We start from the raw sequence: 11,806 nt of genomic DNA on the forward strand, positions 1-11,806 counted from the left end.
ACATTACCATAACTCCACTGCTACTACATCAATACGTATTGCCACCATTGCACGCGTATCCAATAGAAAGTAACAACATGATCAACAACAGCACTCATCGTCATTAACGCCACCATTATCACCATCATTGCCATTAGCATCATCTGTATCTTATTACCATTGTTATCACCACTACAATGTTACTATCACATTGTAAAATATTGTAAAGTATCATCGTTACAACCAATATCGTGTAGGACAATACGATTGAGCCTTAGGATAAGTCGAGATACACGTAAACTGAATCCATATATGTACTGTCTACAATCCAGCCAGTAATTATGCTCATCATCCTACTATATTCTATTTTTCAACCTACCCATCATATCTGATTCTAAATTAATCCCAATCCATGTCCATTTCCTCCCCCAACAATTCTATTTTTTTCAACATCACCCCCATTAATTCGGATCCCCTTTGATCTAGGCTTTAATTATTCCCTACCTTTAAGCAAACACAAAGACAGACAGACAGACAGACACAAATAGTTACTACATCCCCTCCCCCCCTCGCCCCTCTTTTTCTCTCTCTCTCATCTGACACTGCTTCCCGCAGGGTCACGCATGACATTCCGCGTCGCCCCGCGACCACCATGCCAGCCTCGTCAGCGTCGTCGGCTCACCGCCCGGAGGACCTGATCTCGCGGCTGAGCTCCGCCGCCGCCGAAGACGGCGGCAAGCTCAAGGCCCTGAGGGAGCTCAAGAACCAGATCATCGGCAACCGGACCAAGAAGCTCTCCTACATCAAGCTCGGCGCCGTCCCCTCCGTCGTCTCCATCCTCTCCTCCACCTCCTCCGCTGCGGCGGAAGACGATGCCTCGTCGGCCTCCCTCCTCGTGCAATCGGCCGCCGCCGTCGGGAGCTTCGCCTGCGGCCTCGATGCCGGCGTCAAGGCCGTTCTCGACGCCGGTGCTTTCCCTCACCTCTTGAGTCTTATCTCTCATCCCAATAACAAGGTAATTTTGATCAATTTGACGCGGTTGAACTCTGTTAGGTTATTTATTTTTATTTTGTATCATTAGCAGTAAGTTCATGATAATTAGATCAATCTGGATAACCAAACTATGGACATTCACATGTTTATGAATTGTGATTAATTGGTTTGGTATTGTTTTATCATAATCTGCGATGTAACTTGATTGGGGCCTGAGCTGCAAATATTTCTGTTTTAAATTGGCGTTTTGTTAGTTGATTGAATGGTTAATGAGTGAATTGAGAAGGGGAGACTATTGTGAGGGTGGTTTAAGATTGGGGATAATCAACGGGACATTTGAAGGATGTTAAAACATGAGGAAGCATACCTGCATTTGCTTGGTCATGTTTTAGAGTGTTAGGAAATGTCATGTGGTGAGTTTTGGGTAATTACTTCGGGGAAGTTTGTGGATTATATGAACCTTTCTTTCAATGATGTTTGATTTGGAAAATATGGACTACATGACTACAATTCTCCGTTCTAACAGGAAGTGTTCTTAGTAGAAAATAACCATTCAAGCTTAAAGGTTTATAGATGGGTGAAAGGCCAGAAGAGGTCAAAGTGGTCAATGGGGCGGAACTTGGAGTAGCTGACATAGTGATGTGATGAGGGATGGCCAATAATATTATTTGGCAGTTCTTCTTCCTTTTGCTTTTACATATTCATGGTTTAAAAAGAATACAGAAAACAAGCTATACAAGGAAATTTGCCCAGCTATCATTTTTTGTTCAAGAGAAAAATGACAGAATGTGATGGTGTATGAGAAATTCGGACCTAAAGCAAGTGCTCATTGAAAATGTGGGTGATGAAAAAAGGAATAGAATATCTCCTACTTCCAGTAATTACTGCTCTCTGAACATTGTTGTCCTCTTTAACTGTGAAATTGCTAACTACCATGACAGACCCTTGGTTCACTCCAAGGGGCCATGGCTTCCCTGCACTTCTGAATACACTGCTATATAAGTGGGGAAATGATGTAGGACAGAATTGTTGAGGATTAAAGATGATCAAAACAAAAAGAAATTGGCCTGTTTTGAGGCTGTGAACAGTGGACGCGAATAGTGAAGAGAAGACAACAGGAGAAGAAGGGTTTTAAGAAGATAGTCTAGGCCTCACACCTAGGTTACCAAAGGCATCACACCTAAGGCCTCTTTAGCATCACGCCAAAGAATGGGATTGCATCACACAATCTTAGAAGCTTAAAGCTGTTGTAAATTCTTCTTCTTATTAATTTTTTGATCCTCGTAAATTCTTATTCATTCAATCATAATTCAAGCTATTGAGATTACATAAGTTATATAGTCTCCATAACATGTGTGAAAGCAAATGACTATTCCTATTTCCAAGAGGTATATGACTATATGTAGAATGAATGTGTGTGAATGCAAAAAACTATTCATTATCCAAAGATGGATGGATGGGATGAATGTGTTTTCAAGGGTTGCATGCATTAAATATGTGGTCAAACTTCCCTAAATGAAAAGTCACAAGGCTAATGAAATGTCACAACCTTTAGACCTGTTCGGTTTGGGTTTTGAGGAAGGTTTTGTGAGTAATGAGTGGAGAGAGGTAGATAGAGAAAATTTATTGGAGACCGTGCCCAGAAGTTTTGAGATCCCAAAACGAACAAGGCCTTCCAGCCAATGTCTAGTTAAATCCCAAGTAGGCCCTACATCATCTAGCATCCGCCAAATCAAGGCTTGGACCTCAGAACCATCCAATCCACGCCTTTTATAGACTGTTATTGGGTGCTGCCATTTTCCATCAGTAAATCTTCCCATTAGAGACATGGGGCCCCTTGTTTGCTTCTAATCACCTCCATTTTTCTTCCTCTTTTGCTGATCTTGCCTCGCTTTTCATGTGTAAATACATACCTTTCATCAACCTCTAAACAAACGTGCAAAGAAATAGTACAACTTATGGAGCATAAAAATGAGGAGAAGTGGAAATGTAGGTGAGGGACACAAATGTGGAACATAAAGATCTAGAAACATAAATGCTAACTTGCTAAGTATGAGGGGCATAGAAGAGAAGAATATAAGAAGATTAAAAGAAATTTCAGTTATCCACTATTAAAATCACTTGAAACTTATTTCTTTGGAACCAAAGTGACACAAGTGCAAGAAAATAAAGGGACATGATTTTTTGTAGAAAATATTTAAGAAGAAAACATAAGAGGAAGTTTTGCCTTATTAATGACTCAGGCTCCATTCCAGAAACCTTATTAAAAAATAAGCAGTTTATATCACATTTTCAAACTCAAAAATAATGTAAATGAAAAATAATTTTTTATTAATTTTTTTTGCATCGTATAAATGATCTCATGGAGATCTTTCAAACAAGATCCATATTGCATATTTTTAGATTTCAATAAGTCTATAATTTTTGAGCTTAAAATTGCCTTCTTAAAAAATAAGAACTTTTTTTGGTTTCTGGAACGGACCCTCATTCATTTACAACCAAAGTGACATGAACGGAAGAAAAGAAAGAGACAAGACTTTTTGTGGATATTTGATGGTATATTTAGAGAGAGGTGAAGATTGATTCTGAAAAGGACGTGTGGCGATTTACAAAGAATCACAAGACGTGATGGCACTTTTTACGAGTTTACCCATGAGCTTTCACTTGTACATTATGCGATATGATATGGTATTATATGAATTTCATTCTATGGTGGATCATGCGATTGGTTGTTAAAAGGAAATAACAGCCATACTTAGGAGAAGGAGAACCCGAAGAACAATAATTGTGTTGTGAGAAGAGTATGACATGGAAGTTAAAGAACTTTTGTAGTAACATGTTCATGTTGCTGTAGTTGCTATGATTCTTTCCATATTTATCAACCACCCTCTTTTAATTAGTTTTTTTTCCTCTTGAAAGCTACCCTAAGTTCCTAACTAATCAGAAAGAATCCCTTGCAACAGCCCCTATTCAATTGTGTTGTCTTAGAAGACAACGGTGCTTGAACCCAATTAGAAACCAAACACTGGTTCCGTCATTACTTGGACTTTAAATGTATTAAAGTATTGCCATTATCACAAGCATGTCAACCAAAAAATTACTGTATATATTTAGTGATCATCTTTGCTTGTAGAAGTTTGTAAAGCAATTTTTGATTGGGATTCCAATGGGGAGAGAAAATTCTTTGAAACTGAGCGGCCTTGAAGTTCCTTTGAAAGTTAAATTTTGAGGGTCACAGAGTAGCATTTGAAATTGAATGGCCATTGAACAACTCGTAGCTAATTTGAATCTTGCTTGAGATCATTTTCCAACTCATGAAAAGCAACTTGTATCAGAAAAGGTCGTTTCGAATAGGATGTTAATAATTGAAGTGAAGTTTTGATAGGTGCATAAATGTGCCAAATAATATTTTTGGTACGAAAACGACAGACCAAGTTTGCTGGATTTTGATAACCGTCTGTGGTCTTGTATATGCATTGACTGTTTTCGTCAAGACTTCAAATCGTACCTAGAATAAGACCTGTTAGATTATCAACAGTTATGTAGCATAGCATCATATGATTGAAACATGTAATTTCCGAAGTACCAAAAAAATATGATTGAAACATGTAATCTAAACAATTATTTGCGCCATTTTGGTTGTGCTCTGTGGTAAAGACTGGTGGTGCAGTGGTAAAAACTCAGCCCATTTACCTTAAGGTCATGGGTTCGAGTATAAGCACAACCACTTTGTGTATTATTACCAAAGGTTAGGCTTGTCCACAACATTTCCCCTTCCCAAACACCCGTTAGTGGGTACCAACTGGGTGTTGTTTTTTGTTTTTGGTTGTGCTCAATCATTTAACCTTTGATGCATTGGAAAGTTAAACATACAGCACTTTTGTTCTACTCTTATTTAATTTATATCCAAGTGCTTAAATCGCTGATATTCGATATTGCCTCGTGCAAGTGTTCATCTATTTTATCCCGAATGTTGGTTGTATTGTACTTCTGTTCTACAGGTTGTGGATGCCGGTGCTCGTTCTCTTAAAATGATATACCAATCGAAACTGGCTCCAAAGTACGATTTTCTTGAAGAGAAAAACATGGAGTTTCTTATTTCACTGTTGAACAATGAGAATGAAAATGTTACCGGACTTGGTGCAAGTATCATATCACATTCTTGTGAGACAAATGTTGAGCAGAAGGAGTTGAGTGACGCTGGGGTCTTGAAGAGGCTTATTAGTCTCCTTGGAGGTTCTCTCTGCGAGAGAGATGCTAGTTTAGAGTCTCTAGCGACAGTATTCAAGGGAAATCCTGAAGTTGTCTCGATGTTTTTGGGACCTGGAAGTGAAAGGGCATTGAGTGCTGTAACTGAGTTAACAAAAGATCGGTATCCTCGGACAAGATTGCTCGCCTGCATGTGCTTGATTACCATAAGGAACGCATCTCCTTGCTATCTGCAAGATGGAGGACAAAAAACCAAATTAATGTTGATATTACTTGAGCTTCTTGATGATCCTGGTCAAGTTGGAGACGAAGCTGCGTTTGCTTTGTCTAGTTTAATTGCAGAAAAGGAGGATCTACAACAGTTAGCATTTGAAGCAAATGTTGTTAATAAACTTTGCAACCACTTGCAGAAAGGTCCGTTACAAGCCAAACGAATTCAAGGTATATTGTTGGCATTGGCTGATCTATGCTCAAAGTTGGAAAGCTGCAGGTCTAGGCTCTTATCATTGCAGGTCTGTCATTTCATGGAATGGATAAACTTGCAAATGTCACGATATTGTATGCACTATGCTGTAGTTTTGGTTATTTATCTATTCGTTGTAGGAGCAACAAAGAAGTTAGCAATTCGACCTCTTTAAGTTCCTTATGGCCTAGAAAAATTTTATCTTTAGGGCCACATTCGCACTCCAAATCATCTTGTGAGGATCAAAAGTGGTGGTACCCTTGAATCATCGCCGATAGCATCATCTAGAGAAATACAAGAAAAGTCTCCGGAAGAATGAATGGACCACTTTCTTTTACAAATTTATTTTATTTGTGTTTATTAGATGGTAGCTTTTGATGTTATTTTCTGTACTGTAACTGGTTAAGGCTATTGTGGTAGCCACCAGAGCAAGCAGCTTGGATCTTGATCTAACTCGTGAAACTTCTCAAGTACTTGGTTTTAACCGCTTATTGATGGATAATGACGTAGACCACCCTCTGCACTAAAAATACACATCCTATGGCTTATAAGATTACGAGCTACTATGAAAACCATAATTAGCTCTACCATTTGAAGTTTTCATCATTTCTCCATGCCACTTAAAGGCTTTGTAATGACCTAATTGCAAATTGACCACTTGCTCTGGTTATCTAAAAGATCTAAAATTCTGTGTATCTGATTGCTTTATTAACGGTTGTAGCGGATTGAAGTGTACAGTCTTGCTCATATAATTATCGTCTGTTGCTGCTGATGCAAATTTAGCTCTGTTAAATACAGATTTAAACAAATTGTCTGATGAATGAATGTGGGTGTTTGGTTAGCTTACCAATTGCTTTATAAATAATGGATTAGTTAGAAATGTGGTTTTCAAACTTGTGCAGAAAAACTTCCTTGGATTTACTGTCTGTCAGGCAATAGTAATATAAACAACTTATTATGTAATCAAATCAAATGAGTCGTGGTTTGTGTTTGAAAGTTAATGTGCATTAGTTTTTAATAGAACCTCCTACTTCTGAATATAGGTCTTGAACTTGGTTACTGATGCGCTAACTCATGAAAGTGCCGACGTACGTGCCGCGGCTTGCAGTTGTATGAAAAGTGTCTCTCGATCTGTCAAGGTTTGCAAAGCACCTGAATGATGATAGTTTTAATTTGCTTTTTGCCAATTACTAGCTTTGCTAACAGGTTATCATTCAGAATTTGAGTGCAGGTAGTTTTATGAATGAAGTCATTGTCATTCCATTGGTTCAGCTATTACATGATACTTCTACTTCTGTCCAGGTATGACTTTTATTTCTTCCAGATGATGACTTCCCCTCCATAAAATCATTTTGGTAACCGGGATTGTGATCACATCGAGGAGTACAACTTATTTATCTTTCTTGTTTTATTACCTGTGGAAATTGATCAAAGCTTCCCATATTTAGATGATATACAAGGTCAAATGGTATACAAGTTGAAAACTGTACTAGTTTAACACCAATTTCTTGAAGATATTGGTTCTACCTTGATTCAAATGTGTGTATCCCTCCATGTTGTTCTAAAAGGGATATTGGGTATTCAATGCAACATGCTCTGCATTGTATTTTTGTTAAAACTATATCAAAGAAGGAATGCACCTTAAAGTACATCAAGGAGAAACCCAAAAGTTTGCTTGGTGTAATGGTTGAACTGTGGGAAGTGGGAACCATAATCTTCTCTGCCTTTGGTTCAAGCTCAGCAAAAGATTGGTTCCGTACTCCCTTAAAGTCCAGGAATGATGCCAGGCTTGCCAGCCTAGCTAACAGCCTAAAATGCTTGTCTGCAATTCTTGATTCTCATAATATTCATTAAGAACAAACTTGGTAGGATGTCAAGTTTACTGAAAATTTCTGTCTCTGTGTCATTTATTTTGAGTTTCTACATGCAACACTGCAAAATCACTGTTTGCTAGAAAAGCTCTTGTTAATTCTTTTTTTGCAACAAGTACAAAGTTTCTGGACTTTTGTTACCGATAAGATTGTTTAACAGGTTTCATTTGATCCTTTTCTCCAGGTTGCTGCCCTTGGTGCTATTAGCAACATCGTGGTTGAGTTTTCAAAGCATAAGTCAGTTTTCATTCAATGTGGAGGAGTGAAACAGCTTGTTCAGCTGTCAAAATCGATGGAATCAGCTATTAGGTTAAATGCAGTTTGGGCTTTGAGGAACTTGATGTTCCTATCAGACAACAGATGCAAAGAAGGGATTTTCTTAGAGCTCACAGCATCGACACTAACAAGCCTAATTTGTGGTAGATAACACGTCCATTGTTCTTAGTAATCAATCATAGTTATATGCATATTCCTAATTATTTTTTACCTTGCAACTCTTTCATTGTGTTGACATCGCAGACCCTGAGCCTTCTGTCCAAGAGCAAGCTCTGGCTCTTGTTCGCAATCTTGTGGATGGTTGTGTGGACTCCATTGAGTATGTTTTTTTGGAGGATGGCCTTATATTACATGCTATTGGAAGACAAGTGCAGTCTGCCTTGAAAGCTGAGGTCTTAGTTCAGGTTAGAAGTCCATTTCTTTGTTTTTGCAGTGAAAATACCTTATAGTTAACATTTTACCATCTCATTTGACATCGAGAGTTTGTTGGTGATGTCCATATTGATTCACTTGATGATTGTTGTGATTCGCGGTTATTGATAATGGCTAACCTTGACATATTGGACAATTCCAGTGAAATTTCTCTGAAACCTGACTAAGGAACTAGCAAGAAGTTCTTCCCAAGAACTCATGATCCATAATCAGAGCATATCTTCCAGATGTCAAGACCCACTCCTAGCCAATCAAGTCTGTTCGAGGGTTTTCCACAAATCTGCATATAAATCCCTCTTTTGGCATGAAAAGTCTTTGTGATTTTTTTTAATCATCTTAATGGGAAATAAAAGTCTTCACCATGCCAAGTTCAAAATGAAGTAACGAATTAAGAAATGTTTAGAAAGAAGAAAAAAAATCACATTATTGTGGTATGTGTTGCCGTTGATGTATGACATGATTTGTGTTGGTTAGGTCATAACTTCTGTCTGTATGGTTAGCCAACAAAAAGTTTAGCGTCTGAACTCAGATCAGTACCATATTTTGGTATCTTTATTGTTGTATTCATAAAAGTCCTACTCCAATCAAATAAACCGCTAATATGGAGCCCAATCAAATTGAAGCTTGGAGAAGGGGGCATTTTGCGAGGACGATGAGTTTTGTGCGATGTGATTCCATCATAAAGTGACTGAGAGGTGCTAGTGCACAAATATTTACAGGAGTAATGGAATGGAGTGGTAGTGTAACACATTTCCTGTTTTTCAGTGGTAATCTATTAGAAAGCATCTAGTGCTCATTTATTTTTGTTATGCCCTTTGGGAAATTTTTTGTTTCACGTGCTGCAAAAAGTTTAAAAAATGGAGAAGAAAAGGCAGAGGCATGGCTTTGTTTTTATTGGAGGTTGCAGTAGAAAAGCACAAAACTACGCGAAACGGGATTTGATTGTGGAGAAAATCCACCCAAAAGGAATATGTTCTGATTGAACTATATATCTATATCTAATAGAAACCTAGTTGACCTTACAAAAGATCATGTCTGGTTGAAGCAAAGTAGAAATGAATAATAGGAACGTACCTTCTCTGTCTCTCGTGTTTCCTTGTCTCTTTCATGTCTTTAATCCTTTTTCCCTCAGTTTCGGGATTCTAGCATGTTATGTTGTCTTTGGCAGAGTTTAAGGGCAGTATGTCTCCGAACTGTGCAAATTTTACGGCACTAACAGCTGTTTTGAAGTGTCCAGTTTCTGGTATAAGTACTCTTGAGTCTTCACACATGACACTGCAAACAGCTATACTAGTATTATCACATAATAAGATCAACCCAGTGAACAAGGCTCACACTTTTTGGTAGGTCTGGGAGAGAGTATGGGGGCAGCCTTGCCCCACTCTTTTTTTTTCCTGTGGAAAGGCTGATTCCCGGCTGTTGGATTCATGCTATAATATTGGCTGCAGAAATAATCTTGTGTTCATCGTCAATGTGAGCTATAGCTGAATACGATAAAGATGACTTCGAAAGTAATCACTCTGATTGTTAGCTTTATAATAGAGCACTTACTAGGATAGTTGCTAGAATTCTAAGCATATCCCAACATCATGGATTAATAGGGTTTGATAGGATTTCCTTGGACCCATGTTGTGTCAGTCTACAAGGACATTCTAGGTACATTTGTGTTTGTGTGGCTTTTATGGATCATATTTATTTTTCTGATGCAGGGAATGTACGTGCTCAGCAATGTGGCATCTGGGAATGAAATCCACAAGGAAGCAGTTATGCACCAACTTTTCCCACAAGATGGAAGCACCACCCAACCAATAATGATCAAGCATTTGCAGAATAAAAACAGCCAGTTACGTACAGCAGCTGCCTGGGCTTTAGTAAATCTCACCTTTCCAAGCAATCTGGGTGCTTCCAGCCGGGTTGCAAAACTACGGAATGCTGGTGTAACTTCCCAGTTAAAGAATATGGTCAATGATCCCTGCCTGGATGTAAAGGTGATTATTACTTTATAATGAAGTAAATTGAGATGCTTTGTACTTGTCATGTTCTCTTGTTAGCTAATATTTCGATTTTTTCAGCTTCGCGTAAAAACAGCACTTGGTCAATTCATGACTTTTGGTGATGGTTCAATGTGATTATCATCATTTGTCGTTTGTTCTACTCAGAGCCAATACCAGAGATCTACTTGGTGCTTGGGCTTTTCTGCAATTTCATTATCACCTCCATGGGTGGCCCTCAAACAAGATGGTATGATCAGTCAACGTTTATGATCCCATTTCTCAAGTTCATACCAAATGTTCTGTATCAATCCAACAATCAATAGGAGATTTTGTTTTACATCTTGTGAAAAGAAAATAATATGGTTATATCTTTGGAGTGCAATCCATCGTTGAATAAGATTTGTGCCCCCCACCCACCCACGGTTATGATGATAATTTGCATTTAAGGGTGCAGATTCAAGTATATTAACTACCAACTTCTGCGCGAGTGTTATACTCGGAGTGGAATTAGTTTAATCTTGCAGATTATGGCAAGAAAATTGTTCTTTTGCCCTTGGCTTTGGATCCCCTTTGGAAGTCCCACTTTGAGTGTGTGAATCAAATCTCTGCTTGTACTGCAACCGTTCCATTCTGCAGTTTTGACACGTTGCTTTCACTATTTTCCAATTCTAAGCATGGCCGGGAGCTTGCTTGTTATGTGGGTACACCACCGATCAAGTTATAACCCAAAGGCAAGTGGGAATCTGCCATCTCACTTGTAATCATGATTTTTTCTTCTTTGTACAATATGTACCTCTTTTCGGGGTTTACAATTGGGTCTGTTACGTGATTCATAGATGTAATATTGAGTTATTGCACCTTTGTCAATTTTGTCCATGGACATTCATGACTTTATTCTAAATGAGTTCTGAGAGGATGCTACTGGGAGGGGATACAGTAAAAATAGGATTATAGTATTATCCCAGCGTACCAAAAGGTGTGGAAGAACTTGATTGTCCATGAATTGCCTTGAACAAGTGTAATGGGAGTATTCTTCCTATCGTCCTATGTACCATGATGACATCTTGATCTTGGATGTTTATTGTGTTCATCAATACATAAGGAATGGTAGTGTTTGTGACTCATCCAAAGGATCATGATCTGAGTTTGCACGAGATCCGTTCACTATATCCACAGAACACCATCCCGTAATATTGCACTCTTTTTGACTGAAAGGCTTGCACTCGTAGGACTAGACAATCAGATCAGCAATTCTGTTTTATTGTCATATTCTTTTGAGTCAGCGTCAAGAAAAGAGGATTGTGTCGAGTAGGACATGTAAAAACTTCCTGTCCCATGGGATTTCTGGCGAGTGGATTTAAACGGCTGCGAAACAACTTCATTTGGTACATTTCAGAGAATTCCACTTCAATTCATCTGGGTTTGTTTATTGACAATAGCTCTCGCTCAAAGATAACAAGTACCGGACCACCAGTTGAGCTTGCAATTCAAATTGCTTTTGAAAATTTCCCAGACCATTTTATGTCTTATATAGTGACCAGTACTTATTCAAATCTTTGATTCATACATTCCTCCGAGAAAACTATTTG

General features: G+C 38.4%; 1 protein-coding gene across 1 annotated transcript; it reads left to right on the forward strand.

Moving 5' to 3' along the window:
• The first annotated feature begins 468 nt into the window (after positions 1-468).
• LOC131333588 (uncharacterized) lies at positions 469-10,614 on the forward strand. The gene is made up of 8 exons (XM_058368224.1): positions 469-994; positions 4,974-5,693; positions 6,688-6,783; positions 6,863-6,946; positions 7,700-7,934; positions 8,035-8,195; positions 9,933-10,211; positions 10,296-10,614. Exons 1-8 carry the CDS (start codon positions 632-634, stop codon positions 10,350-10,352), a joined length of 1,995 nt encoding a protein of 664 aa, XP_058224207.1. The 5' UTR covers positions 469-631; the 3' UTR covers positions 10,353-10,614.
• The last annotated feature ends 1,192 nt before the right edge of the window (positions 10,615-11,806 follow it).

This window comes from Rhododendron vialii, chromosome 1a (assembly GCF_030253575.1).
Source record: "Rhododendron vialii isolate Sample 1 chromosome 1a, ASM3025357v1".
In the NCBI taxonomy this organism is placed as follows: Eukaryota; Viridiplantae; Streptophyta; class Magnoliopsida; order Ericales; family Ericaceae; genus Rhododendron; species Rhododendron vialii.

Bases quoted from the DNA above. Each gene is read 5' to 3' on its own strand.
- LOC131333588 (XM_058368224.1), top strand. From the start codon at position 632: ATGCCAGCCTCGTCAGCGTCGTCGGCTCACCGCCCGGAGGACCTGATC. The intron at 995-4,973 runs GTAATTTTGATC...TCTGTTCTACAG, and splicing joins TCTCTCATCCCAATAACAAG to GTTGTGGATGCCGGTGCTCG. The intron at 6,947-7,699 runs GTATGACTTTTA...CCTTTTCTCCAG, and splicing joins ATACTTCTACTTCTGTCCAG to GTTGCTGCCCTTGGTGCTAT.